The 27308-nt window shown below is 38.0% G+C and overlaps 4 protein-coding genes across 6 annotated transcripts in view; 3 read left to right on the top strand and 1 right to left on the bottom strand.

The window, feature by feature from the left end:
- LOC132202086 (fasciclin-2) overlaps positions 1 to 18090 on the top strand; it is a 79032-nt gene extending 60942 nt beyond the window's left edge. The window contains exons 2-15 of one of the 2 annotated variants that reach the window (XM_059628794.1): positions 8214 to 8382; positions 11256 to 11413; positions 11557 to 11691; positions 11796 to 12081; positions 12273 to 12533; positions 12581 to 12968; positions 13029 to 13170; positions 13223 to 13351; positions 13411 to 13679; positions 13743 to 13929; positions 14105 to 14119; positions 16908 to 17036; positions 17138 to 17204; positions 17264 to 18090. In XM_059628794.1, coding sequence (XP_059484777.1) covers positions 8214 to 8382; positions 11256 to 11413; positions 11557 to 11691; positions 11796 to 12081; positions 12273 to 12533; positions 12581 to 12968; positions 13029 to 13170; positions 13223 to 13351; positions 13411 to 13679; positions 13743 to 13929; positions 14105 to 14119; positions 16908 to 17036; positions 17138 to 17204; positions 17264 to 17402 — 2474 coding nt within the window. In that variant the 3' untranslated portion in view covers positions 17403 to 18090. Of the gene's footprint in view, positions 1 to 8213; positions 8383 to 11237; positions 11414 to 11556; positions 11692 to 11795; positions 12082 to 12272; positions 12534 to 12580; positions 12969 to 13028; positions 13171 to 13222; positions 13352 to 13410; positions 13680 to 13742; positions 13930 to 14104; positions 14120 to 16907; positions 17037 to 17137; positions 17205 to 17263 lie in introns of both variants that reach the window. The other variant, XM_059628793.1, reaches the window with a different exon arrangement.
- Positions 18091 to 19026: 936 nt separating this feature from the next.
- Positions 19027 to 21376, top strand: LOC132202092 (tRNA pseudouridine synthase Pus10). Its single transcript, XM_059628811.1, has 10 exons — positions 19027 to 19237; positions 19308 to 19415; positions 19672 to 19812; positions 19869 to 20017; positions 20067 to 20278; positions 20374 to 20499; positions 20557 to 20749; positions 20798 to 21014; positions 21068 to 21214; positions 21269 to 21376. The coding sequence occupies exons 1-10, from the start codon at positions 19118 to 19120 to the stop codon at positions 21317 to 21319; spliced, it is 1464 nt and encodes a 487-aa protein (XP_059484794.1). The 5' UTR covers positions 19027 to 19117; the 3' UTR covers positions 21320 to 21376.
- Positions 21377 to 22043: 667 nt separating this feature from the next.
- LOC132202090 (protein FAM114A2) lies at positions 22044 to 24496 on the top strand. The gene is made up of 7 exons (XM_059628808.1): positions 22044 to 22834; positions 22892 to 23048; positions 23101 to 23381; positions 23440 to 23545; positions 23606 to 23850; positions 23906 to 24087; positions 24203 to 24496. Exons 1-7 carry the CDS (start codon positions 22142 to 22144, stop codon positions 24393 to 24395), a joined length of 1857 nt encoding a protein of 618 aa, XP_059484791.1. The 5' UTR covers positions 22044 to 22141; the 3' UTR covers positions 24396 to 24496.
- On the bottom strand, positions 24489 to 27019 carry LOC132202091 (nuclear pore complex protein Nup58). Of its 2 annotated transcripts, XM_059628810.1 has the most exons (10): positions 26778 to 27019; positions 26262 to 26698; positions 26136 to 26201; positions 25915 to 26076; positions 25612 to 25865; positions 25351 to 25549; positions 25067 to 25288; positions 24934 to 25011; positions 24821 to 24852; positions 24558 to 24664 (listed from the first exon to the last, which is right to left on the bottom strand). In XM_059628810.1, the coding sequence occupies exons 1-9, from the start codon at positions 26858 to 26860 to the stop codon at positions 24833 to 24835; spliced, it is 1521 nt and encodes a 506-aa protein (XP_059484793.1). In that variant the 5' UTR covers positions 26861 to 27019; the 3' UTR covers positions 24558 to 24664; positions 24821 to 24832. The 2 variants fall into 2 exon arrangements, with proteins under 2 accessions (XP_059484792.1, XP_059484793.1); XM_059628809.1 differs by lacking the exon at positions 24821 to 24852 and having other exon boundaries at positions 24489 to 24664.
- Positions 27020 to 27308: the final 289 nt, after the last annotated feature.

Below are 27308 nucleotides of genomic sequence, written 5' to 3'. Positions count from 1 at the left end.
TTGAGCCGCCGCTGCTTCAGCCGGTCCAAATTCGCTCACCGACTCTGAAGAGCTTTATTACTCTAGGGCTTGACACGCGCGAGTCGATAGACGCGCTCTTTGTGTCATTTTTTTCCGTCGAGAGCGCAATTTTGACGTTCATCCAATTGTCTGCTTGATAATTTGTGTCAAGCAATTGATGCTAATCACATCAAGCATCGGAATTAGCAGGAGGGCTTAATTAACGCGCCAACTGCGCAGTTCCGATTCGGTCAAAATTTTTGCTGCTTTTTTATTTCCCAAAAGCAAGCACCGCTCTGAATGTAAAACGGGAATGCTCTGCCAGACCATTTTATGTATTATTATTTTTGCTTGTATTTTCAATTTGAAAATTTTATCCTGCGTCGTTTTCACTCTCGACTGCGAAATGGAAAAGTCGGTTTATCTGGGCGCAGTTAATTTTGCCTTTTCCATTTGGGCCAGCACGGCAGCAGTCTGACGCAGTTTTTCATCAGGCCTGCTATTTATTTAGCCTGCCCTCATCTGCGCTGAGAACAAAAAGGCCTTTGTCGCCGTTGTTAATCCTGTTAGCTTAATTAGTAATAGAACACTCGGTGCCATTTTTCCTCCTCTCTCGCCGTCAGTTTCCCATAAAGCAAGCGAGAGATACAGAGGCACAGCAGCAGCAGCAGGCCTTTTTTTAATAAAAGCCAGTCGACGGGTGGGGCAGCCGGGGCGACCGGCACGCATGATAATGCGGTTTGGTCCATTTGGTGTGTGTATCAACACAATTGGAGCCCTGTGGTGTTCGCACCACTCGACGCCCATTACCAGGGCAGTGATCCAGAGTCCCAGGGGCCAGATAGAGAAATGTGTGATTTCCAGTTTTGGGCCAAACATTTATTTTTAATTAACTGACATAAATTACTTATAATTAAAAGTACAAATATATTTGCTCTAAAATGTAGCACAATTTACTTATTCTTTACATCAGCTTGCCTGAAAATGCAAAAATCAACTTTAAAGAAAATCATAACTGTAATTCTAAATATAAATTATTCTTTTTAAAGTTTACTGTTTTACGAATTTTTTGTATAAATTCACCCATTCCTCAGAATAAAAAAAGCAGAGTCACAATAAAACTTGAAATAAATTTCAATTGAGATTGACCTATAAAAATAAATTTCTGTTAGAATCTATTTATAAGGGAGAGAGGAATGAATGTCTCTTTTGTTTGCCTACTTTTATTTACAACTTCTTTTTACTTTTTCACTGCCCGATGCCATTACGATTCTAACCCAGTTAGTGAGTGGCGATAATCAGATCACCCCCGGCTGGCGCCACCCCATGGGGCACCCAAATGGACGCGTGGATTAGCCCAAGACGGCTCGCCCAGCACCCCCTTCCAGTCTGTCCGGCGGCACAGACGCCCACCAGTTGGCGGCGGATTTATATTGATGTGTCCGGGCAAAAAGAAGCTTGTGATGCGATTAATAAATTGACGGACAAACAAGCTGAACAAACACTAATTCACCGCGACAATCAGCGAGCGCTTAAATGTGCACAAGTCGCTGCATCAAAATGTTTGCAGGGCATTTATGCGCGGGGTAAACAGGATCAGGGGCAGTGATTGCGTCGGATTAGCATTCACGTGCATGGTTTGTGTGTTCGGGCAAACGCCATTACCGGTGGCCTTTCATTACTTTGCTGATGGATGATGGTCTGCGACTAGCGAAATAATGGTGAGCGGGAAAAATGGATCGTTTTAGCAGAGAGACGCTGCCGACTGTGAAATAGCAAACGCATTTAACGTAGTGGAGGGTTTATTTTGGTTTGGGCGTGTTTAATTTGGCTGGTGTTTATCCATTTGATGAATTTATTTGACGAGCTTCATCAAATTTCAACATTTGCCAGTTTGCAGACGGATTTAATTTTTCAGTCACTTAATTGAATTTGAATTAATTTAATGTATGAATAAAAACTTTATTTGACTTTTATAAATGAATTAATTTGCTTTTAGGTAAAATATTATATTTTGGGCTCAAAAATGGTATGTTTATCAATAAACACGTTAACTGAAAAATTGTATACATTAGTTTACATAAAACTATAGTATTTTTATTCTTAAAATTTTTATTTTTCTGTTTTTTTTCTTTTATTTATTTTATTTCTGTTATCCACTTGCAATCAGTTTCATTTAGAAATGATTTCTTAATTTATTGACTACCTGCGAGGAGCGATGAGTCTGTCTAATTACTTTGGATTTTTGACGTGTTTTGGATTTTATTTAAATCCTTGTCAAACCAACAATTTAAAACTTTTTTTAAAAAAGAAAGAAGCCTCCTAACTAAGATAATTAAAAGCGACGGTGTTAATCTTATATCCATATCTTCAACTTAGGATGGGGTATGGGAAAACAGAAAAATTCAAGAATTTTGGAAAATTGATAATTTTATCTTTATAAACTTTGTGTTATTTTTAGATAAAATGTTAATTTATAAAAAGTAGCTTTAGGCATAGATCAGTTTTCCACAGAGGTTTTATACAGTAGCATAGCAAACCACCGGTGCTCCAGTTCGAGAGCAAATTTGCATTCGAGCCAAGCGAGCGATAACTCAACACCGCGAGTACGTGATGGAAGCGAAAATATTATTGATGGCGTGCGACTGCAGGTGCCACAAAATTTAATGCGCACCTATTTGTTAAAGCAGTCCTTCGCCAGCAGCGCCACACGTATTCGAGCCACAATTAGAAAATTTAATTGCAACTTCGTGACCAGCTGCGTCTCCAGAAATAAATTCGAAACGTGATTTCTCGAGCAAAACACGCTTTGCAGAAACTCGAGCTCTCTCTCTCTGGCAGTAATGTGAACAAGTTGAGCACTTTTCGCAAACGACGGCTCGAATTTGTCTCAGGTTTTGTTTTTATCTCGGCGGCGTCTCGGGTACTTCCTATCGCAATTCCATCGAAATTCCTCGAGCCCCGACGTCATTTCCGAAAGTTTTTATTGCAAAACTCCCCTTTTTCGCAACACAATTCCGGCATCAATTTATTTTTATTTGGCTGGAACGGAGCCAGCCGAAGTAAAGAATTGCCGGCTCGCGAGTCTCCCGGGAAAATCAAGAGCCGCTCTCGCAGTTTAGGGTCGATTATTCACTTGCACTGCATCAATTAGATCCGACTCGGCCTCCGATACCGCCGACGTTTTAATTACCGCCCAGGGATCAAACTTTTGCCCCCGCAGCTGCACTACAACTGCTTTCCCAACTCGGCTGCACTTTAGTTTCACCCGTCAGTAGAAATCGACCTGCAGCTTTGTGTGGCGGTAAACACTTTCCAAAGCATGGAGTAGACGTCAAGGTGGGAAATCCCGGCGTTCGGAAAAGTTTGCCTCGATGACGGCGAGTTTTTGACACGTGGGTGCCATTTTCTGTAATGGATCTGATAAACGCCTCATTTATTGATGGCGAATCAAAAAGGAAAGTACCGTGGAGAACGGTTCTGTTAGAACTTTTTCATGAAAAGGGACTGAAATCGTCTATTTTTGTTTCCAAATTTCCTAGCTCAGGAGTAACTGGATAAATGAATAATATATTAGATGTGTTGAAATTAAAAATTTAAGGAAAAAAGGCTCTCTCTTATAATAATCTGCATCCCTTTATTTCATAACAGAATGAAAATTATCAAGTGAAAAAAATAAACCTCTACTCTCTGGTTATTTTGCTCACCAAAATGTTTACATTCATTTTGAGGTTTTGATGTGATTTATAATTGGACTGACGAGAATGAAAAAAAAAATAGCATTGGCCATCGGTTGATTATTTACTGCCAATCTATATTTCACTTCATTTGTGAATATTTTACCACATAAAAAATTTCCTGGGATATATTTTAAAAAAAGAACCAGTTATTTGAAAGCTTTTGTAAGCTTTTTACATACCCACGGGCTAGATTTAAACTCGGAGTTAGAGAGAAAAATTATCTTTTTTTTCCTCTCGAGCAAGTTTTAGCATTCAAAGCGAGGGAGCCAGGCCGTGCCAAAAAACAACAGAGGCGCGTGGGCTGCCTTTGCAAAAGAGCGAACGTGTCCGTTTTCACTGGTTTATGTACATTCAATCGCGAAATCCACAGCGAGCGGCCGCGACAAAGGCGGCAAAATAGTCGGAAAAGCGTCCAAAAGAGGCGAAGTGGCACTCACGGGGCGAGCAATTGAGTCGCTGGAAAAGGCTCACGGTCCGTCTGCGAGTCTCTTGTTTCACAGGCCAATTTTTAAGGCTCGCCAACGCAGAGGGGTGGCACTTGGCCTGTGTGTGTAATCTGTGCCTCCGCTGGTCGGATGCCAAAAGCTCATTTGCAAACGCTGGACGGCCGCAAAAGCCGCACCCGAATGCATGTCAATGGACTTTGCACAAATACAAAGGGCGCAAATACTGCGGTCGGCCACATTTAGATAAGAGCGGAGAGAGGAAGAGAACCTTGCCGAACACACGTGCCCTTTCTTCCCTAATCTGCGCGAAATATGCGCACCCCGCAGCCCGCCGGCTTTTTGGCTAATTGAAATCGTGTTGACTGCGCCAAAACCTTGTCCAATCGCGACTTCCACGTTAACGAACATTTCACGGGTACGTCAGCCCATTATCTTTTACGAGTTGACAAAGCAGAACTGCAGCGATAAATTGTCAATTCAAATTAATTCAATTATCCAACCAGCTCCTTCGTTCTGGAAAAAATTCATATTAAACTATATTTATAAAGAAAATTTTAAAAATATGTTTACTGAAAGCAATAATCTAAATATTTAAAATTATTTGAAGAAGTTGTTTGATCACGGAAATGAAGAAGAAATAATATAAAAATATTGCAATAGGATTAAAATTAAAATAAATAGGAAGTAAACCAAGAGACGTAATTTGTACACATGAAAAAATTGTATTCATATTTTTTTTTAAAATGGTATCTTCCTTCATTTGATTTTTTCCAACCTTACACAGTTAATCTGAATTTAAAATATTTTTATTATTTGAATAAATTTACCAATCTTCCTGAAAAATCTTTATTTGAACAATATGAATTTAATTTTCATCAAATAGTTATTTTCTATAATTAGTTTCAAATCTACCGATTTTGTTTTGTTATTTCATATTGAAGTTTGGAATTAAATTTGAATTAAAGTCTAATTTTGAAGTGATAATTAGGCAAACTTACGATTATCAGGATCTGAAATAAATATACTAACGATAAGTTGTTTCCCACTTACAATTAGGTTTGATTAGTTATTTCCCCACAACTGTAATTAAGGCATTAATCAAAATTAAATAGCCAAGTGTTTCTTGCACAGTTTCAGTAAATCCACGTAAAAACCTTTTAAAAATCCCAAATATTCTAGATTAAATAACACAAAATTTGGAAGATTTGAAATGAGTTAAAGAAAAGAATTATTTGCTGAAAATTTAATTTTTAATATTGGTCATTTAATCCAAAATCAAAATTTTATTTTAATTCACAATGTTCGTTTAACATAATATTATATAAGGGGAAATATCAAAACAAAAAATTTTGAAAATAAATTATTACACTCCCCTGCAAATAAATTTTCTTGATTTTTTTTCCTTTTTAATTTAATTAATTTTTTACTTACTTCGGTACATATTTCATATGAATAATTTCCATTTAAACCATTCTGAAGTTCCTCTGTTAGTGATATTGTTATTTCTTCAATGGCACAGTACATTTTGTCTTTTCACCTTTTTATTTTTCGTTGTGAAATTTTTGGTAAAAGATTTATAATGCAATTAAGTATAGAGAAAAAATATTTTCTATTAAATATTACTGTCAAAATTTTATAACCATTTTGATTGTAATTTTCGCATTCTGAATATATATTAAGTATGAAAATTTGGTGTGGGGACAAACTGTCCTCTAATTTGGATTTTGTCTCGCTGCCGTCTGCTCTTTGGGACCCACACACGTCGCATTGTGCGCGTCGTGTGTGCGGCACCATGGCGAAAGGGGCGATGCTTTGGGTGGCTCCATCAATCACATCTCGGCTCCCTCAACATCCATCAATCTAGCAACACGATGCCCCAGCGTTCGCACACACCGTCTGACTGTGCTGCATGTAGCTCATTTTTTTCTCCACTTCCTCGGCCGCTTGATAGCGCAGTGCTTTTTCCTTCCCGCGTGCTCTTTCCCGTAATGGAAACGTGCTCTTCACTGGGATGCTCCGTCGCCGCCACTACGCACAACAATGGTACTTGCAGACTCACCGCGTAATGCTGGCGCAAAGATGCAAAAACGGAAACTCCTCGCCCACTGCGGACGACCGTCTCTAATGTGTTTCCATTTTTCATGAATATTTTTCGTAATTTATTACCTATATTTTATTTATTCATCTCTGATGGAAAAAATCGACGGTTGCTGTCACATTTACAAGCAAAGCCATTTTTCTTGCCTCCAGTTTATCTCTTTCTTTCAATCCTACAAAATCCGACAAAAAATATACATGAACATGAACATGAAAAATTGTTTTTGATGTTATTTCGCAAGCCGAAATTTGTCACTCACTCTTCCAAAAATAATCCCGTCACGTCGGTAGAGCACTCACACAACCTGTTAAGTGCACAGAGGACAATGATAATTTCCGGGCGGAATAACAATTTTCACCGCTCGTGCACGCAACCGACAAGTAATCGGGACGCAAAACATGACCGCCAAATAAATATGAAAGGACTGGCGCACATCCTTTGTGCGACCAAGTTGGGGTGGCGACAATGTCTTGCCGACGCATTATGGGCGCCGCCGTCGCCGCAAAATGATGGGCTCGCATTTCACATTTATGCGTCTATGAGTGTACACGTGCCCGGAATGGCTCATACTTCTCTCGACGCGAAAATTTGAATGCGCACCACCACCAGCCACGACTGCAAATGAGCCGGCCGGAGGTCAAGGAGAGCAAAGAAAGGAATTCAATTTGGGTGCGCTGGCAAGAGATACGAGAGCGTCTCAAGGGTGCTAATTTGCAAATGGGGGAGGAAATTAAAATTCCTCGTTGTGTCCTAAATTTCCTTGTTTAATAGTCGTTAGGGAAAAACAGAGTCGCAGAAATAATCAAGATTAAAATAAATTTAAAGTTTAATGAGCAAAAACTATGTTAAGCAAAAACATTCAATAAAATTCTAATTTTAATCTCAACCTTTTTTCCTTCATTTAGAGTGCAGGTATTAACTATAAATTTCGCCTCCTATGTAATTTTTTTAGGGCTAATCTCACAGCCAAACGTGGGTTTTCGCACGGAGATATATAGGCCGTGGTTGAAAGTATCGAGCGGCCATATAAGCAGCTAACTAACACGGGCTCACCAAGATGAGCACGCCCGGCTTAATTATAATGCATATTTGATAGTAGACGCGGCGGTTAATGTGAGAAGGCTTAGCCGCACACGCCATTAAAAATGGATATTACAGACTTGCAGCAGCGGCGCACGGGCGTGCCAACTTGGAGCCCAGGAGCCCAGCAGGAATGACCCTGCTGTGCTTTTGTAAGCGTGCGCTTTTGGACCGATCTGATTATATAAGCTCTCGTGTGTAATTCTCTAATTGAGTCAATTAACAATGAGCTTCCAGAGGTTTTAGTCCCAAAACTTTGCTCGTTAAAACTTTTTATAAATACTTAAACGTTGGTTTCTAGCAAATCCAGCAATGATTAATCACTACAAGATAATATTTATAAATTATGCGGATGAATTTCTTTTTCAGCCATTTAGTTTACAATAAAAATTTAATAAATTAAATTTTTAAATTTAAAAAAATTTAATATAGTCCTTATTGTTATTGTGCAATTAATTTTCACTTCTTTTGTTGTTAAGTTTAAGATTATTCAATTATGAAATGTTAATAAATTTTGCAATATTAAAACGTTTATTTTGACCAAATAATTTATTTTTTAATAAAATTTTAAATTTTAGTTCTTCTTGCTCATTTATTGTAACTACTGCCTAAACAAGAAATTAATTTTACTTAATCTTTTCTTAAAACTTTAGAGTTGATGTAAGAGACAGTGTGCTTATTTCTGGAATGGCAAATTATTTGCGCCCTCTCGCTAAATATTTCACAACAAAATTTCAGCCCTGTTCGCCACTTTTTCCAACTTTGCCCATGCATATTATAGGGTGCTCCGCCTGCACCGCCCACGGCGCATTATTCATGGAGTTAACTTTGTCGCCTTCTGTGTTGCAGGATCGTTTGCTGAAAACCAGCCATACCTTTCAATACAGCCGGTGGAGCCTGTGCAAATCAAGCCCGTGAACAAAGCGGTGCTATTGACGTGCAAACCGTCCGGCCAGAAGGAGCTTTTCACTGACCTCAAGTGGACCGACCCGCGAGGCGAAATCGTCAAGCAGGACAAGTGAGTCACACTGTTGGGCCCCGTCCGTAAGCGCATGGTTTTGATTGATTGACTGAATAAAGTCCACCTCGACACTGCTGTTTCTTTGACGAACACGCTAACTATTAATCGATAACGAGCCGTCATTGATTTTGCATCAGTAAAAATTTTCACACTATTTCTGCCTCATCATGCTACTGCGTGTAAATATATTAATCAGATCGATATTTTCTATCTATCTATCTCTCTTTCACACTCCTTCTTGACAAATAAGCGCATTCTTTCGACGCCTCTATTCTTCCCTTCCTCTATTATTATATAAAATTTGCGATCGTCATGATTTTTGTGCCCAGTTGTGAATATAAAATTTGTTGTACCTTTTGCCAACACTTAAAGTGAAGGAACCAACTCCAGGTAATCAAGCAGGACTTAAAATTTAGATGATATTTTTACACATTCTTAGTGGAGTCTTGCCAATTTAGATATGAATTCCTCTCTGTACGTTTTCACTTCTAAATGTTGCACATTATTTTGACGCCCTTATCTCGGCTTTCCATTCATTTAAACAGAAATTTAAATAAATCTAAATACACCGTTTGGCATTTAAATCACGCTGCAGTCAGAGAATAAGTTAGTTGGTCCACTTTTGCCCTCCTCCGACCATTGATTTCTGAAGGCAACAATTCGCCCTCTGCCATATCTGGTGCACTGCAGCAAAAACATACACACAAAAGAAATAATTTTAGACCTTTCCAACAACGGCTTGACGTCACAACACTCGATGAAAAGCCATCCATCGCTAATGTATTTTCGCCCCCATTCAACGTCTGACCACGAATGAGTAAAAAATGCAACATTTTTATAGACACCCCAAATCTAAAATTAGAAACACTGTGATCCTTTTGTTAGAAATAAACACACTGTATTCAGGCATGGTTTAAACAAAGTTATATATTTATTCTAAATAAATGTTTGTTTGGTTCTAAATGTGGACAAATCACCATAAATCAAAGCTCGTAGAATTCAAAGGAAAATAAAATATATACCTTTTGTTTTTTTTTTCACGTTTTTTAAGGCAAAAGCAGACATACTTTGAATTCTACCAGCTCGTGGTGCACTAAATGTGCAGTGTTAATTACCTTTACCTGCTCGGTTTGTGCATAAAAAAAACTAGCAACTCACTCTCTGCAGCAGTCCTAATAAACACATGAATTTGTGTTGAGCCACACCACATCGTTAAGCAAATTATACTCGGCGTTGTTGGATCCATACACTTATTAGTGTGCTGCCTGGAATAGTTAGGTTCCCTTATTGTGCGCGAAGAGCAAGAATAATTATTACTCCCCTGAATCCCATAAATGGTGACTGTGCAATCATGACGAGAGACTTGTGCATGCGAATAGACCCTATATTCTATACTGTGCTTTCCTCTAGCAACACTTTGTTTATGCCTGCTTGTGGTTGAAGCAAATAATAATAACGTTTCCTGCGTTTGCGTTAATATATATTCCAACCCCGTGGATGTGTAATTGCGCGCTGCTTGATTAATCAAGCGTAGAATGTTGTAGTTCTATGCATGAGTCCAATTCCTCGACGCTCGTTCAAAGGGACTGGACCGACCGAATAATTTGTGATTAATTCATTCTCAAAGGAAATGTTGCCGGGCTTAATCAGTAATAAGAAGCTTACATTTAATACACGCAGCTCTTCTCAAATTTCTCCTCTGGCTTGAATCACTTTGATTGCTTAATTCAGCTCACGATTGAAAGACGCTGACTAAGTAAGAAAAAATTGAATTCAGTAAGATATTTGAGAGGATCTTTATATAGAAATGCGAAACACTGACAATGAGCAATAACCAATCCCTTCGTTTTTAATTTCACACATAATTTCCTAATATTTAATTTTATTTTCAGCCAAGCTTGGTCAATGCTGTCGTAAAGAAGCATAGCCAAGTTTTTGACAATATTGTGATTTCGTTTTTACTAATTTCATTTCGTTCATTTTTGCCGGCTACTGACGCTAACAAAAGAAGAGCAGCCGGCATTTCGCCAATATCTGCTTGGGGAAGCACTTTGGTTCTCTCATTTCTTCGTTTTATCGTTTCATTTCCTTTTATTTCCTCTCTCCTTTCTGTACCAGCAACCACATTCACTTTTTTCATCAATTTTCATAAGATCGTGACATTTCTTTGATGCTGCCAGAATAAATTGATTTCTGATTTCTTCTCATCTTCTTTTAAATAAATATTTGCTTTTGCTTCATTCAATCAATTTATTTTCACTGGTAGACCATTAAACCATGAAAATTTAATTATGAATAATTTTAATTAGTCTTACAGTTCATGGATTCTTATAGAATTCAATTATTATTGCATCATCTTTCTACACTCCTGATCCATCAAATCCAAATCACTTTGAAATAAAGTGGTTAAAAAATAAATTATGGATATATGTAGCAAAAAAATAATTCCTTTAGATTTGTCACGCAGAAAATAAATATTATTATATATATTAAACTTAAATCTACAAAACACACTCATCTCACAACTCATAAGCTTATGCTTTGAAAAATCATGCTGGAAATTGGGTTTTTGTTATTATATTATCCCTTCTTCTGCTTTCATTTGTATTCAAATTTAAAATTTTATATTTTCAAATTATTTTTACGTTTCAAAATTGTTTTTGCTCAGTCGGAGAAATTCAACGCAAAAAATTGACGCAACATTTTCACACAGTAGACAAAAAACAAACATTCAGTCCCAAATCTTTCAAATCCCTCAACCTTTATCCTATGTCCTGTCTCGTGAGAGGGCAACAAGGTGCTTCCTCATGGTCGAGGGAAAACCTTGTTGACCTGAACCTTTTCACGAGCAGTTCATGGCCATCCACTAGGCAAGGACAAGCAGTCTACACGGAGAATTTGGGCAGCGACGGCACCCTCGCGCTCATCATCAGGAACCTGAGAGAGTCGGAGGCAGGCGAGTACACCTGCTCGGCCACCTACGCCAACTCTGAAAAGTTTGTCAAGAAAGTTCGCATTGAAACCTTTGGTAAGAAGAAAAATGCAATAAATTTAAAAAAAATAAATATAGTTTTATTATAATATTACTTCTTTGTATTAATCTAAAGAATGATTACTCTGTATTTCAAATTTATATGAACGCATAATAAATAATTTTTTTATTGATTCCAGTCGCGATTACCTGGGAGGATGCACCAGTTGAGCAGTACCCCATCCTTCACTCCGACTACAAAGTCAAGTGCAAGGTGCACGCAAACCCGGCTCCAATTGTGGACTGGTTCAAGAATGGCGAGGCCCTTACCACAAGTAAATAACTTTTTCTTTTTAATTATTTATATAGCAAATGTTTTTCATTAGAGTTCCAAATTAGGAGCATAATATCATTTTAAAAATTTTAAAAATATTTTTAGCTGATCGCTACGTGATCGAGGCCAACGGACTTCTGATCAGAAAGGTGGCTGAATCCGACGATGGTACCTTCACTTGCAGAGCAATCGTGATGGAGACAGGGGAATACCAGGAGAGGCTAATTAAGGTGGAAGTTCACACTCCTCCTTCGTTTGATGATATGCCTACTGAAGCCGAAGTCGTCGAGGGTGACTCTGGTAGCATCACCTGCAGAGCCAGGGGCAAGCCTATTCCTAACTACACTTGGATCAAGGCTGACACCAGAGAAGAACTGTCCAACAGCCTCAGGTAAATTTTGATTTGGTTTTAGAGGAAAATAGGAAATAAATTCAAACTTTATTCAATAAAAGCATTTCTTTGAAATTAAGAACAATAAATTAATGGCAAATTACACGTAATAAAAAACTTTGTTAAATGTCTAATTGAAAGAAATTGTAATACAAAAGTCAAATAAATTTTAATTGAATTTTCATTTTTAGGTTCTCTACTAATCCTTTGACTGGAGTTTTGACTGTCAACCCTGCTGAGAAGAATGATCGCGGAAAGTACATCTGCAAGGCAAAGAACGCGGCTGGAGAGGTTCAGCGCCCTGTGCACCTTGGAGTGGTTGTCCGTCCGCACATCGACGAGCTCATCAACATCTCCATCGCTGCAGGTGCTCAGGAGGCACATCTCAAGTGCGTCGTCTCAGGATGGCCTCTGCCTCACGTCACCTTCCAGCGAGTTGGCTCCAACGAAAGGTAATTTTTTATGTTATTTCTGAAAAATGTTTAATTTTGTTTGGTAGATTCACAAACGGAGCCCAAGATAGTGACGACCGCATTGTTCTCGAGCAAGAGAAACTGGCGCCTGCGGTGCCTGGAGGTGAAGAAAGAGCACAAGGCCATCTGATCATCAGTGACCTGCTGAGGTCTGACGATGGCCTGTACGCCTGCATTGCTTCCAACAAGGGTGGAGAGGCCCTCAAGAACGGACACATCACTGTAGAATTCCCACCGTCATTTGCCGCGACGCCGTTGAAGGAAGCCTGGAGCTGGGACAACCACCCTGTGAACATTTCTTGCCTTGCAGAGTCCATCCCAAACGCCACCATCACCTGGAGACTCAACGAAAGAGAAATCGACCGAGACGGAAATATTCAACAGATTGGAAATGGACCCGAGAGCACCCTTCAGGTTTACTTAATTAAAATGTAAACATTTCTTATTTTCTTTATACATTGAAATTTTCAACAGATTATTCCCATTGACCGGCGGTACTACGGCGTCTACAAGTGTAGAGCAAAGAATATTCACGGCGAGGCTGAACATGAAATTCTTCTGAGAGAGGCCCATCCGCCTTCGGAAATCCTCCAGGCCAAGCGCGAAGTCATTACTGGTGAGCAGCTTTATGAAAGTAGTTTCAGTGTATTCATATTTCCTCATTTCAGCAACAACTATCACTTTCTCATTCATTGGGCCCAAGGACGATGGCGGTCTGCCAACCAGAGCTTACGCCGTTCAATACAGAGAGGACAGGCGAAACTGGAACGAGGCGCTCAATAAAACTTGGCCAGTTGGTTGGTATTTTTCATTTCTTGATAGAAAGTTGTTTTTGACCTCATTTACAAAATTTCAGACTCACCATACATCTTGGAAGGACTTGAGCCTCAAAAGTCGTACAGCCTGCGATTTGCAGCCAGGAATGATGTTGGTTTTGGAAACTGGGCCGCTGATGACCATGTCACCATGCCTAAGAGATCAAGTCCAGAGGAGCCGAAAATCATCACCAGCCAGGTTTTGGATGGTGTTTCAATGTCGCCCTACTTGGACAGATTTGAGCTCAGGTGGAGGATTCCTCCCGACAATGGAGAGCCCATCGAGAGATACGAGATCAAGTACTGCGAGGTAACTTACCCAAATAATAAATTCAATGAATCTTTGAATTTAAAAATTGTCTTCATCCTTCAGGTTAGGAACTCCACTGATGGTTGGGTGTCCGAGGGAGGCTGCAGAGACTTGGAGCTCCCAGCAAATGGCCCTCCGACTTTCCACATGACCAAACTGAGGCCCAATACTCACTACAAAGTCGAGCTGAGGGCACGTAACATAATTGGCTACTCAACGCCAGGCCAGGTCATCTTCAAGACTGCCAGGGGTGAGTTTCTTTTCACTTCTAGCTTGAGTTTGGCTCATTTTTGCAATATGAGAATTATTTTCATACACTTTGATAATGAGAGGAAACAGTGTGGATTTTTGTATTTATCATTATATGAATTTTGCAGAGGTTTTTATTTTTTGCATCATGGTTTGTTTTTTTGTTTTTGTTGCAGACCCCACTAAGACAGGTATTTACTACGACTTCGATACCTCAGCTGCCAGCCACCACACCAATTCATTGTTGTTGGCTGCCACTGCTGCGTTTTTCAGTAGCCGCCTGTTCAGCTCCTTCAGCAGCTGTTAGGCTTTCCCTCCCGACCCCACTTGCAAGCCCCTATTATTGTCAGCATTATTGCGAAAATTTTCAGACAAAAAGATCTATTATAAAGAAATGTCCTCCTTGATGTGTTCGTAACAAAACAAAAAATGGCACATTCCGGTGCATTCGAGAAGATTTTCGCGCGCAATCAAAATGATTGTGTTTATCTTTTGGATGAAGATTAGCATCAAAGATCTGTCCTTCTCCCTTATTTTTTGTCTTCGTTATTGGGACAGTGGAATTAGAAATTATTAGTTCCTTCTCTGGAAATTTGATTTTTTTAATTGACTGTTGTTTGATTAAGTTTCCTTCCCCCCTTTTTTTGTAAAAAAAAGCGCTGCTGCATTTTGAATTGAATAAGCATCAGCTCTAGTCTGTTGTAATTGTCAAAAGCCTCCTTGCAATGTTTTGATGGCATCTATTTAAAACAAAAAACCTCGTCTTAAACCCTAATGTGTACCATTTGGAAGGCTTTGCGTGTCAAAATTTCACAATGACTTGACTTGACTAAAAATATTTTCAGGCAGACAATTTTTGTCAGATAATTGTTGTTCTCTCTTATCCCGCTCTTGGAATCCCCCTTAATTTTGTTTGACCCGTTAATTTATGCAACCAGTTGGTACAATTTCATTATATTAAGTTGGATTTTGTGAAATATTTTTCTAGACGACCGCTCTAAAAAGTGAGATTTTGTTAGTGTAACTGTAAAAATATGTCAAAAAGTTTCCCGAATCTCAATTTTTAATAATACCTCGACTTTGTCCTTTGAAAAGATTCACTCTAAAGAATTAACGCTGCTCATGATAAATTTGCAAATTTCCCATCTTGGGAATAAATTGAGCTTTCTCCTGTCTGGATTTTTCCGAGCATGCCAGAGTTGTGGGTGACTGCTGTGTGCTGTCTTGCATTTTCCTGAAGGGATATTTTATGGTTGTCCTTATAATTTGTTTTAAAGAGCTAAACTTGAAAGAGTAAATCTTATTTACTCTATTTGCAGTGCTTTCTTTGATAATAATTGGAACTTAAATTTACCACTTATTTTAGTTTCACACTCTGAAATGGATGGCTGCAGGGTTTCCTAATTATATTATCTGATTATACCTTTTCATGTGGTATGGTGTGAGTTTTGCTCTGATGGTATGCTTGCGTTTTGGTTTTTGAAGTAATGTAGACAGTTCAATAATTATATATACTGACAAGGGAGCAAACTTTTACTTTTTTTCCTTCTCAGTTTTTAAACATCAGCTTATATTACACGGCGAACTTTTATCTACTTCATAATATGCGAACTTTTTGGCATTTTTCTTGTAACTCTGAGATTAAACATTCCTGAAAATTTATTTCAGATTTTGATGGGTAGATCTTATGAATGCGGGAATATGTGAAAAACAAGTCAAATTTTGAGTTTGAAGAAAAAATGCACATTCGACTCAAAACTTTGATGAGCGTGTTTAAGAAAAATAGAGAGGTGGATGGTCTATTTTGAAGATTTAACTCTTGAAGACTAAAAAAAAACACTGATAACCAGTTTACAATTAACGAATACTTTGAGAACTTTACACACACGTCACTATAAGGTTGTCCATTATTAACAGAATCTCAGTCCCTAATCGTTTTACAGTTGCACCAAATTTAAGCACAGATTGCTTCAAAATAAAAATAAAAAATTGGCAGGAAACTCTAAAGTAAAAATGAAAACCAATTCGACCAAATAAATTGATGCTGTACTCTACGATAGCGACAATAATATTCCATATAGACCGCCAAATTTACAAGAAAAATCTCAAATTTCAAACCGAACATGAATCGAAAAACTCGTCTCACATTATCCTCTTGAACACTGAACACTATATTGTATGCAAAGATGAGAAAAAACGAATTTGTAACGATTACTTATATACTTCGTAAGATTGAAAATCTTGATTGTGCTGTCATCCGACAACGCATCTGCGAGAAACTCTGTGTACATACTTTAATATAAGGGACAATTAAAGTTAATGCTGATTTTACGAAACGAGAGTTCCTTTTTGTGTGTTTGCCCCTCTCACCCTCTATGGACCAGCAGCTAGAATTTCAGCAAGCATCGGACCAGTTAGCAATTAATTAAGTTGGGTTAGTAAGTAAATCATGCTCCCTGTGTCTCTTACTCTATATATTTTACTCTTCCACTTTTTTTTTATTCTCCTAATACTTGTTACATAGAGTAGTAATCAGAAAAAAACTGACTAATTTACAATTTACACCAGGTTGCTATATGTGCGGTAGTTTAAAATTAGCAATAGATGTTTTAATTTTATACTTAAATTTTCTGTTTTTGCTGTATCGCTTTAGATGTTGCTGGTGGCGTTGCATTTTGTTGATTTTATTTTCCTTGCTGTCGCTTTTTATGTTGCACTTGAATTTCAATAATTACTTTTTCAAGTTTCTATTAAAATATTTAGAGCAGCAACAATAATAATAAAATGAGAAAACCGATCGCTGAAAAATTGTTATGTTAATTTCAGTAAATTTTATCAAAAAAAAAAAAGACAAAAAAAAATGTAAATAACTTCACACAATTAAAGAGGTAGAATGAAGGGGATTAGGTGAATGCTTCTTTGTAGAGAAGTGTATGCTGCTTTTCTTGATTTACTTTTGTAATCTGAATTCCTACGCAGGACCGGAGCCAATTGTCGAAGCAAGAGAACCTGCCCTGAGCAGCGGCGCCCTAATTGGAGTCATCGTGGCTGGACTTTTTGTCGTTTTTGTAATTGTGGACATTTCTTGCTTCATCTTCAATAAGACCGGTAAAATAAATTGAAAAAAAAAACTAACAATACAATTATCAATATATATTTTTTAATCTCGCAAATTAAAAATGAAAAAAACTTATTTGTCATGGTTTTAGGTTTGACTCATTTGATTACCTCCCAGTGTGGCTCAAAACAGAGGATGGACGAAGAAATGAACAGAAAGTAAATATGAGGCTCTAAAAATTGTAAAAGGAAACTAAATAAAAAAAAATGTATTTCAGTGCCGAAAAGGAGCCGCTCAAAGGTCCTGTAGTGCTGATCAATGATGACAGTTTGAAAAAGGACACTGAAGTCGAGTACGACGCCAAAGTGGACGGCGCCCGCATCATGGTTGTTCCACCTCGTCACTCTGCCGTTTAACAATTAATGAACCTTCTGAGGGACATCCATCCGGATTGAATAGATTTTGCATTTTGCTTAGTTGTTCGAAGAGAATTTAAGTGAGACTGCCGCACACCATCAACACGCTCACTCTCTAGATTCTAGTCTAGCTAGAGACAAAAGTTCTCATTCTTTAACACTTTGATATGAAAATTCAGTTTGACTGCAAACAAACAAAACCGAACAAGCTTAAGTCAGCGTGTATTTTTTCAACGGGCCATATTTTTACATAAGTTCATCACGCATACAGAAATTTTATAAGACTTGGATTTTACAGAGCAAGATCTCACTCCGGCTCTTTCTCAGCTTATTGCATCACACACCTGTACTTATTTTTCCACGGCTGCCTTTTAAACTTTGCAAATCTATATTATTGCAGAGTAAGATGCAAGAGTGAAGGAACAATTTGTTTCCAATTCACACTGAGGTGAGCTTCTGCCTCTCATACAATTAAAAAAAACTATTCTTTCGTACCAACTACTAACCCAATGAATTGTGTGGATACATTGTACTATTATAAAATGAAATTTAGGAGTTAAGTATTATTTCATTATAAGATTTTTAGGAAGCATTAAAAAAAATGAAGCAAATAGGATAGAATTGTATACAACTAAATAAGAGTTAAGTTGGAAATGCTGCACATTTTACATTATTATGTCTACCATTATGCTTTGCTTCCATTTCTATTTGTGGAAAAAAATCAAATTGATTAAACCATGATTCAGTACTTTAATTGCCATCAATAGGCTGATGCTGAAATTAATTATGAACATTATTTCTTTTTTCTTCAAGATGTTAGACTGATTTCTCAATTTATGTATTTATTTAATAGTTTCATGATGCTGCAGATTTATAGAATTAAATATGTTAGGCATTAGTGGAAGAGTCACCAAATAACAAGAAATGTGTCGGGCTTGAGCGGAAAAGTTGCATGAAATTCGTTGACAGTTGAGTGTCAGCTTCCTGTAAAAGTGTTGTGTAAAAAAAAATTGACGCCTTGATACACTCAATTATATTTCTTTAGAGGAAATTGTAGAAAATACGCATCTGGGTGTAAGTGGGTGTAAGATTGACTTTCTTGAACAATGTTAAATATTGACGAGGTAAATTAATGGTAAGAAGCCGCATTTTAACTTTGTGCTTTAAAACACACTACAATATAAGACCAAATCTTTGCTATGCCAAAACCCACTCTTGATCAAATCGTGTGCTTCACATCTACGAGAAAAAGATTTTGATGTAAGATAAATAAGAACAAGTATTTAGTTATGTAAATGATGCCATCTAATGAATAAAAAATAATAAAGTCTAAAATATTAAAAAATCAAATTGGAATATTTTATTTCATTAATTCTCTTAACGATATAAGTCAATAATTATGTTTCATCCAAGAAGAAAATAAAATATTTTAAGTTTAATATTTTTGCATTTATATAAATTAGTCAAATAAATCAATCATCAATCCACATAAAAATTATATATTTTTATTATTATTTATAAGTGCCTGTCATTGTGTAAACTGCAACACGCGCCGCATCAAAGTCGAGCAGGTTGCATAGATTTAGAAATTGGCTCTGTTGGCCGCTGGAGGCGCCACAGGTCGGACCAAATTCGTGTCAACCCATGTGGCTTTGTTTTGCTTGCCAATCTTGTTTTACTCTCTCACTGAAAAGAGAATTTATTTACGGATTGCGATGAATTCTGCCGAACAAAGTGAAAAGCCTTCGGTGCTGGAGAGTTTGGGCCTTTGCAGACTTTGTCGTCTTCGCTACACCGGCGTTAGGAAATTTTCAGATTACGATTGTACGGCCGAAGTGAGTTTCTAAATTGCCATCGGCAGCTGCGCGCTTTTTATTTTCTTGAAATTATTTATTTTTCAAATAGGCTGAAGTGAAATCAGAGGAGCCACCGACGAAGTGCAGAAAGGAAGAAACGTGTATCGCTTGTTTAGGCCTGTTGCAACATCTGACAGAAGATTCACAGTTGCAGCTGGTAAGAAAAATTTATTTTTAAAAAAATAAAAATTTATTGTTTATTTAATTAAAATATTTTGAAAATCACACCTTCTAGCAGTTTTAAACAAAACTATGTATAAATTTTTATCACTTATATTATGTCTTTAGATTAGAAAAAGAAAATGGAATAGTATTATCATTAATGAATTTAGAATGTAAAATAAATATAATACTGCTGCTTTATTGGAATTGAATATTTTCAGCCAATTTAATTTTAATAATTCTTTGTGTAGATCATTGATGCAATTGCAAAAGAAAATTATGATTCACCAGTGATGACCTGTGCTGTTTCACTGCCTATTGCTCTTCAAATTCGAGCCCACTCTTTGGAGCTTTATCTGAAAGGAAAACTTCCAGGATTCGACAGCACAAAGGCAGATTTTGTTTAATATAAATTATCCCCAAAATTTAATTTAATTATAAATACTAGGTAGTTCCAATCAAGGAGGCTTGGAAGTGGGCTTGTTCTCAAAGAGTTGCCTGCGCAGTCAACAAGGAATCATGCAGTGGTGCGACTTGCGATTTTCTCATTAACATCAACGTCGAGTATACAAACGACAAAAAAGAATGTTCTGCTCTGTAAGATCCTTATAATTGGTTGAATTTATTGTAAACATTATAATTTTAGACAAGAAGTGCATTCTGAAAAGTTCGAGGAACGAAAAAAGCAAAAGAGGAAGTTCCATGGTCAGCTCTACACCAGGCAAGGGGTTGAAGGGATGCTCAATAGCACTACGAAAGAAGAATTTTTGTCCAAATTCGACTGCCCGCCTACCTCTCCCCATGAATCTGCCTTTTATAATGGTGTCCAATGCTCCCATAATGCGATATTTATTGCTGGTAAATTTTATGCTTAAATAATTATGACTTTTGAATTTTACTAAAAAAATGAAGTTGAACCTTTTAAGGCTGTTTTTAACTGCTTCGAAATTCAGGTCGTTACAATAAATTCAGCCGATTTCTAAGCCAAACGCCTTGGTTAGTGGAAGGTGAGAGACGGATGGATGGTTCTGTGCAGGAGCTGATAAGCACAGCTCTGGAGACAGTCTGCAGCTCAAGGAGTAAAGCCCACTTCTAGGAATTTGAAATTGTGATTTTCGTAACTTTAATTTTTTTAGACAGCAAATTTGTAGCGTCAGGGAGGGAAGACGTTGATGTTAGAACCCTAGGCCGGGGCAGACCTTTTGCCGTCGAACTTCCTGACCCTAGGAAAACATTTCTCAATCCTCGGGAATTACTTAGCCTGCAAAAGGAAATAAACAAAGGAGGAGTAGGTCTCATTCATGTCCGTGACCTTCAACGCATTGCAAAGTAAAAAGTTTTAGGTTGAAGATTGAAAAATATATTCATTTCTGTTAGGGAAGAGATGAATCAACTGAAGATGGGAGAAGAGAGCAAGAGCAAATCTTACGAAGCATTTTGTGTGTGTCTGGAAGGAAAATTAGATCCTGAGAAATTAAGCTCCTTGGCCAATATTAAGAATCTTGTTTTGATGCAAAAAACTCCCATTAGAGTTCTGCACAGAAGACCCTTGGCCACTAGAAGCAGGACTGTGATCCAAATGAGTGCCAAAATGGTATTTAAAAAGATATTCGATTTTTTTACACTAATCAAAACTTATTTATGCAGGTGGATGACAAGCATTTTAAGTTGTGTCTCGAAACGCAGGCTGGTACCTACGTTAAAGAATTTGTACACGGGGACTTTGGAAGGACGTTACCTAATTTGTGCACACTACTGGGGGCATCTGTTGATATTCTTGCATTGGACGTAAAGGTATTTTTCAACACAAATTTTTCAATGTCAGACCCAACTGATTTTTTATATTAGGAAGTTTTTCTGGACTGGCCCAAGCAAATAGACGAGTCCCTGGATAATTGAGTGGAACACTTTTTTTAGAAATCTTAATGCTTACTTCAAAATACAAATTTTTTAGGACATCTTTAGATTATTTTCTACCAACTTCCCAAACTTTTGCACCACTTATTTTGTTTTGCTACTATAGTTAAAATTTTTGCCTCATCCTAATTAACAGAGAGTCGATAATTTTTTCCCTACTTGGAGATACTAAAAGAAATGGCTAGCAAGAGTATATCCAGCAATATAGAGTAATATAAATATGATATTGATATTGAATCAATTTTTTATTAAATTTTACTGATGTAGATAACCAGGAATATTTTTACATGTTTTAAAACAATTAATAGTCATTAATAGCACTTTGAAAAATAAAATTACGATTAAACACTTTGTTTTATGCTTTTATATGCTGCCTTATGACATATACGTCACGTCTTCTTTATATACCACATGAAATTCGTAAAATTCTCTCTGCTTTTCCTTTCTATTCTCTCAATTCTAATTATAAGTATAGTCCAGTCCAAGTACAATTATTAGTTCTTATTGTGTTGATTTAACCTGCTTGTCCTGCTTGCATTAAAATTAATTCATAAATTTATTTTCTATTTGAATTGAGAAAAATCCTCCAATTCTGTGAGAAACCTCTTGTAAAATAAATTCGCTAAAATCATTTCTCTCTATATAGTTAGAGCGCTCAAATTGAAACGTTGGTAGCTCCGTATTGCAGATTTTAGTTGGCAGAACTTGTTCGCTGTTCGCCAACAACAACAGGACGAGCAGCTGGCAATGTCGAAGGTTTGACATTTCGAGCAGACTTTTCGCATTTTCTTCCAAGATTTTGCGATGGCAACGTCTGACAGCGAAGATTTCGAAAGTGCCGACGAAGGATTTGACACGGAGGATTCGCCAAAGGAAAATCCGGAACCTTTGGGGTCTGCAAATGCGGATCAAAAGCAAACGTCACAAAACGACGCAAAACCTCCAGTTGCGGAGGAAAAGGTAGTCGAGCCTGACGATGAGCCAGGTTGGGAACCTGAGGATCTGGACGATGACATTTTGGAAGCCATCACAGACGAAGACTCCGTTAATGACTCCACGATAGCTGTTGACCGTCTGAAAATTGAGGAGAGCCTTCCAGTAGAACCCCAGCCAAAAGCTGAAGAATTTTCAAACCAAAAAATCCCTGCAGGGGACAAGGTAAACGAGGATAAAGTCGAAGATAAGGTGGAACAGAAGCCAATCAATGAAGAAACCGAGGAAACTTTGCCTAAAGGAAGACGACCAAGACCAATAAGGGAGGCTAAAAATGTCACCAAACTTGCTTCAGGGGGTCCTAAGAAATTGGGAAGCAAACTTCCTGCTAGTAGCAAACCTGACTTCGAAGCAAGCAAGTCCACCGATGAAATTTTAGAACCAAAAGTGGAAACCGTTGTTGGAAAGATAGAAAGTCAAGAGGACCGAGTTGAGGACAAACCAGAAGTCTTATCTGTTTTGGACAAACTTAGTTCTGCAGCCGAAGAATCCCAGCAGAGCTCTGTATATTAGCTAATATTTTTTAATTTAAAACAATTTCTAATTTAAATTTTCTCACAGGGATGGGGGAGCTGGGGAGGATGGGGAACGTCGCTTCTGTCGACAGCAACCTCCAGTGTTTCTAGTTTGGGCAGCCATGTGATAAGTACCGTCATTGACACGGTTGAGAGCGGCCTGGGGGCTCCAGACCCTGAAGAAATTGCCAAAGAGCAGCTTGGTAAAATTAAATCAAATGCATTTAAAAATAAATAAAAAAAATTATTTTTAAGCTGAGGCAGTAAAGGAGCCACTAGATGAAGGACCCAAATTTGAGGCAGTTGATGAAAGCAGCAAACCCGAAGATGGTGGTTCTTTTCCTCTTGGTAGTTGGATCTCCGGTGTGAGTCAGTTTGGAAAAATTGTGGAGAGCACGGGGTCAAAGGTATTATCTGGTGGCCTTGACACACTGGAGAACATAGGCAAAAAGACCATGCAAGTACTCCAAGATGGAGATCCGGGACTCAAAAAGAAAAGGGCACTTTTTCAGCAAGAAAAGCCTGTTCTTTCTCAAGTAATACACTATCTTGAATGTTTCTTTAGTTTTAATAAAAAAATAATAATAATTTTAGGCCCTGCGGGAAGCAAAAGAATTGGCAGACCAAGAGGAAAAGGCAGTTGAGGAGAAAGTTGCTGCTAGAAAAGTCCACTTCGAAACCCTTTTTGATGACTTCCAAGGTATTTAAAAAATTTAATCAGCCTTGATTGCATTGAATATTAACCAAAGTGTTAAATTAGGTCTTGTGCATCTTGAGGCACTGGAAATGCTCTCTCGACAATGCGAAATGAAGCTCCAATCTTCTCTTTTAAAGTTGTCAGGAGCTGAATTGAAAGAGGCCCATGAGAAACTTGTTGCTGTTCGAGACGAGAGCATTTTGCCTTCTACTGATGACGTTGATGAGCCGGATGGTGACATTGCTGAAGCTGTTAAAGAAAACATCAATGCTCTCCCTGTGAAGGTCACATCTGAAAAGATTTTAAAGGTGCGTGGTTTGGAAATTTGTGAGAAAAAAATTCACCAAATAACTTTCTAAGCAGATCTGGAATTTGTTGCAACAAACGTCAGCACCTAGTAAACCCTTGAACGAAGACTACGCGCACTGCATTAGCACCTTAGCTGAAATGACATCAGCCTGTGTTGAAATATTCCACAGAGTTGGGGAACTATTGACAGTCAATGAGAGCAGAGACCCTTTGAAAGAGGCTGATGCTCTTCAAAAGTAATTAAATAATTTAGATTATTCGATAGTAAAGAAAGTGCCAAATGAAGATGCTTATGGCATAAAAAAAAAGAAAAAAATGCACAGAAAATAATGTTTTTAAAATAATTTTTAGGCTGACGATCAACCTGATATTCTTATTGGAGAGGACAGCTACCCTTTTGTGTGACCGATTGAATCAGACACACGGTGATGACGCACAGCCCATTATCACTAAAGTCTTTTTGGAAGCTTCCAATAGCAGCACCTACATTCAAGATGCATTCCAGCTGCTCATGCCTGTTTTGCAGCAAGCAGCTTTACCATGATTCCTAATGCCTTTCATTACTGCATGAGCTTGCTTCAAAGAGTTTAACTTCATTAATATGTAAACTATCATTGAAATAATAAAAATGTTAATTATTGGTAATCTTATCTCTTTATGTTGAAATTTATTAAATTTAACAGAATCATTTGAAATGAGCAAAATTAAAGTTCTTCAGGCTGTTCTAGTGTTTTCCTCTCTTGTTGCCCAGAGGGGGCTGCTGAAGTTGGAAAGGTGTGTTTTCGACAGCAAGCGTAGGAGTTGGGATGGCTCCTGAAAATCACAAATTATCATTTCCATTACAAAAAATTAAAAAAAAAATTAAAAAATACAGGTTAATGGTGAGAAGGTTACTCTTGCCAAAAGCTAATGAGTATTAGATCTACTGTATTGGAAAGCACACATATAATTATTTGTTGGCATGCTCACCAAAAAGTTAATCTACTTCCATGAGGATAGACCTATAATGGAACACCACAAGAGTTAAGGTCCTCTCGTCCAACGAACTACTCAAAATTAAGAGGTAATTTAATTCAACATACCAAAACCGAGGTTTGGCGTAAAGCTCTGGCGAGAAGGAGCAGGCACTGGGGCAACAATGTTTGCGCTGCTTTGAACATCTTAAGAGAGACAATAAATAATTTTTGTACAAATAAATTCATATCAGCGAATTACTGCTGAAAAGAGATGGACCAGTCTGGAATTGGGACACCCCGGCATGTGAACTTTGCTTGCTTCTTTGCAACTGTTGGAACACATCAGTCGAGTCATGGGTGATCTGCTGCCTCAGTATGGCATACTGCTCTTTCTTCTGCTCAATGTTGCTGTGTACCTGTTGTAATTTGCTAGCCACAGCAATGAAAATCTCATGAAGACGTTTCACAGTCTGAACAAGTTCTGTTTTACAAAAGAAAAATTATTGGTTGGTAATTTGATGAAATTAACAATCATGCACACACCCTCTTTCTTCAAAGTAGTATTCTGGGTGGTGCACTGAACCACTCTCTCGACACTGTCCACTTCTTGACTAATCAATTTCAACTCCTCTTCAATCTTCGAAACTACTTCTCCAAAATAATTATCAGGCTCAAAATGTTTATCTTGCATGGAATGGGCTATAATTTGAGTTTGTTGCGCCATTTCGGCGTGCTTAATTGTCTGAAAATTTGAAGGAAAATTATGTTGCCGAATATAAATTTTATTTTATTTGGATTATTTACCCTGTCTGCTTCACCCTTCAACTTTTTGGCCTGGAAGGAGTAATTCTGGATATCATTCCTTATGCTGAACAAACTTTGCTTGATGCTCTCTATATCTTCACTGGCCCGCTCTGAAGGGCGGCACGAGGATCTGGCTATATCAGAGGAAATGTTTTTCTGCTGCTTCACAAAGTTTTTGAACTCCTCGATGCACTGCAATATTGGCTGAGGCAGATCTTGGTCCATGACTGCTTTGTCTTGCTTTTGCTCATTGCCTAACAAAATTTGCTTTAGTACTCATTCAAAAGAGGGCAACAGATTTACTTCCAAGGCCTCCTGAAAGAGAAGCAAGAGTTACAGCTTGGCCTCCAAGGCCTGTGAATGCTGGAGTGGCTGTGGAAGCAGAAATTGCGCTTGTTGGTACAGCTCCAAAAGCAGGTGGTTTAGCACCAAATAGGCCACCAGAATTTGCAGTGCTTGTAGCGCCTAATGCAAGTGGCATTTATTTAGCAAAAATAGTAAAAAAAATCGGACTAGAGTCTTACCAAATAGCCCGCCACCAAGACCACCTCCAAGACTTGGTTGTGATGTTAAGGTTTGTCCCCCAAATCCTATAGTAAATAAATTTATTGCAAAATACATAAAAAAAATTATTAATTTAAATATTTTACCTCCAAAATTTAATCCTGCAGTCAATGTGCCTGTTGCCGCGGGTGTAGCCGATGCTCCAAATAATGATGGAGCTGAGGAAGTTGGAGCCCCAAATGATGGTAAACTGGTAGCAGCACTGGCAGGGGCTCCGAAAGAAAATCCAGTTCCTGCCGAAGTTGTTGGAGCTCCAAACGTTGGCGCCACGGAGGCAGCAGGTGCTCCAAAGGTAGGTGCAGATGAAATTGGAGCTCCAAAACTTGATATTGAAGAGGCCGGGGCCCCAAAGCCGGGTACTGTTGAGGTAGCAGCACCAAAGGAAGGTGCGCCAGTTGCTCCGGCAAAGGACAATGGAGCTACAGAAGCTGTGGGCTGCGAACCGAAGTTCAACCCTGTCGAGGGAGCTGAAGAGGCCGGAGCCCCGAAGGTTTGCTGAGGATTTGCTGCTGGCGCGGATCCACTGAGATTTATATTTAAATATATTACATATTCACAATTGTAATTATTTTTATTTTTTTATTGCAGTTCATTCCACTCACAATGAAAAGGATGAAGTTGCAGCACCAAAGGCCGGTGGGGCTGATGTTGCGGCCGGTTGGCCAAAAGGAAAACCCAAAGACATCGTTGAAATTGTTATTGAGATGGAGGATTAATTTTTGCCTTTACGTTAAATGTCTAATTTCATAAAAATAACAATTATTTATCTTCAAAACTCAAAAATCTTCATGTGCGCCTATTGTTTACAATTTGTGCCGCCGCCGCCGTCCACCGGCCGCCATTGCTGGAACAAGCGCCAAATTTTCAAAAACAGCTTTTAAAATGACATGTGTGTGTCTGTAGTTCTGTACTGTCTGTGTGTGTTTTTTTCCTTCTTTTTTTGAATTTTTGCACACGAAAAACGAACACGCAAAAATTTTAAGTCAATTATTAATTAGAACAACATAGTGCATTAATTTGTAAAAAAAAAACACAATTTTATTGATAGATTCGCTCTTCCCGCCGTTGATTTTTAGACGTTGCTTGTACCTTGAATGGCCATCGCTAGGTGGGGCTTGTAGCTTCGATTCACG

This window comes from Neocloeon triangulifer, unplaced genomic scaffold (assembly GCF_031216515.1).
Source record: "Neocloeon triangulifer isolate White Clay Creek 2 clone unplaced genomic scaffold, ASM3121651v1 ptg000014l, whole genome shotgun sequence".
Classification (NCBI taxonomy): Eukaryota; Metazoa; Arthropoda; class Insecta; order Ephemeroptera; family Baetidae; genus Neocloeon; species Neocloeon triangulifer.
This window is presented reverse-complemented; position numbering and strand designations above follow the sequence as displayed.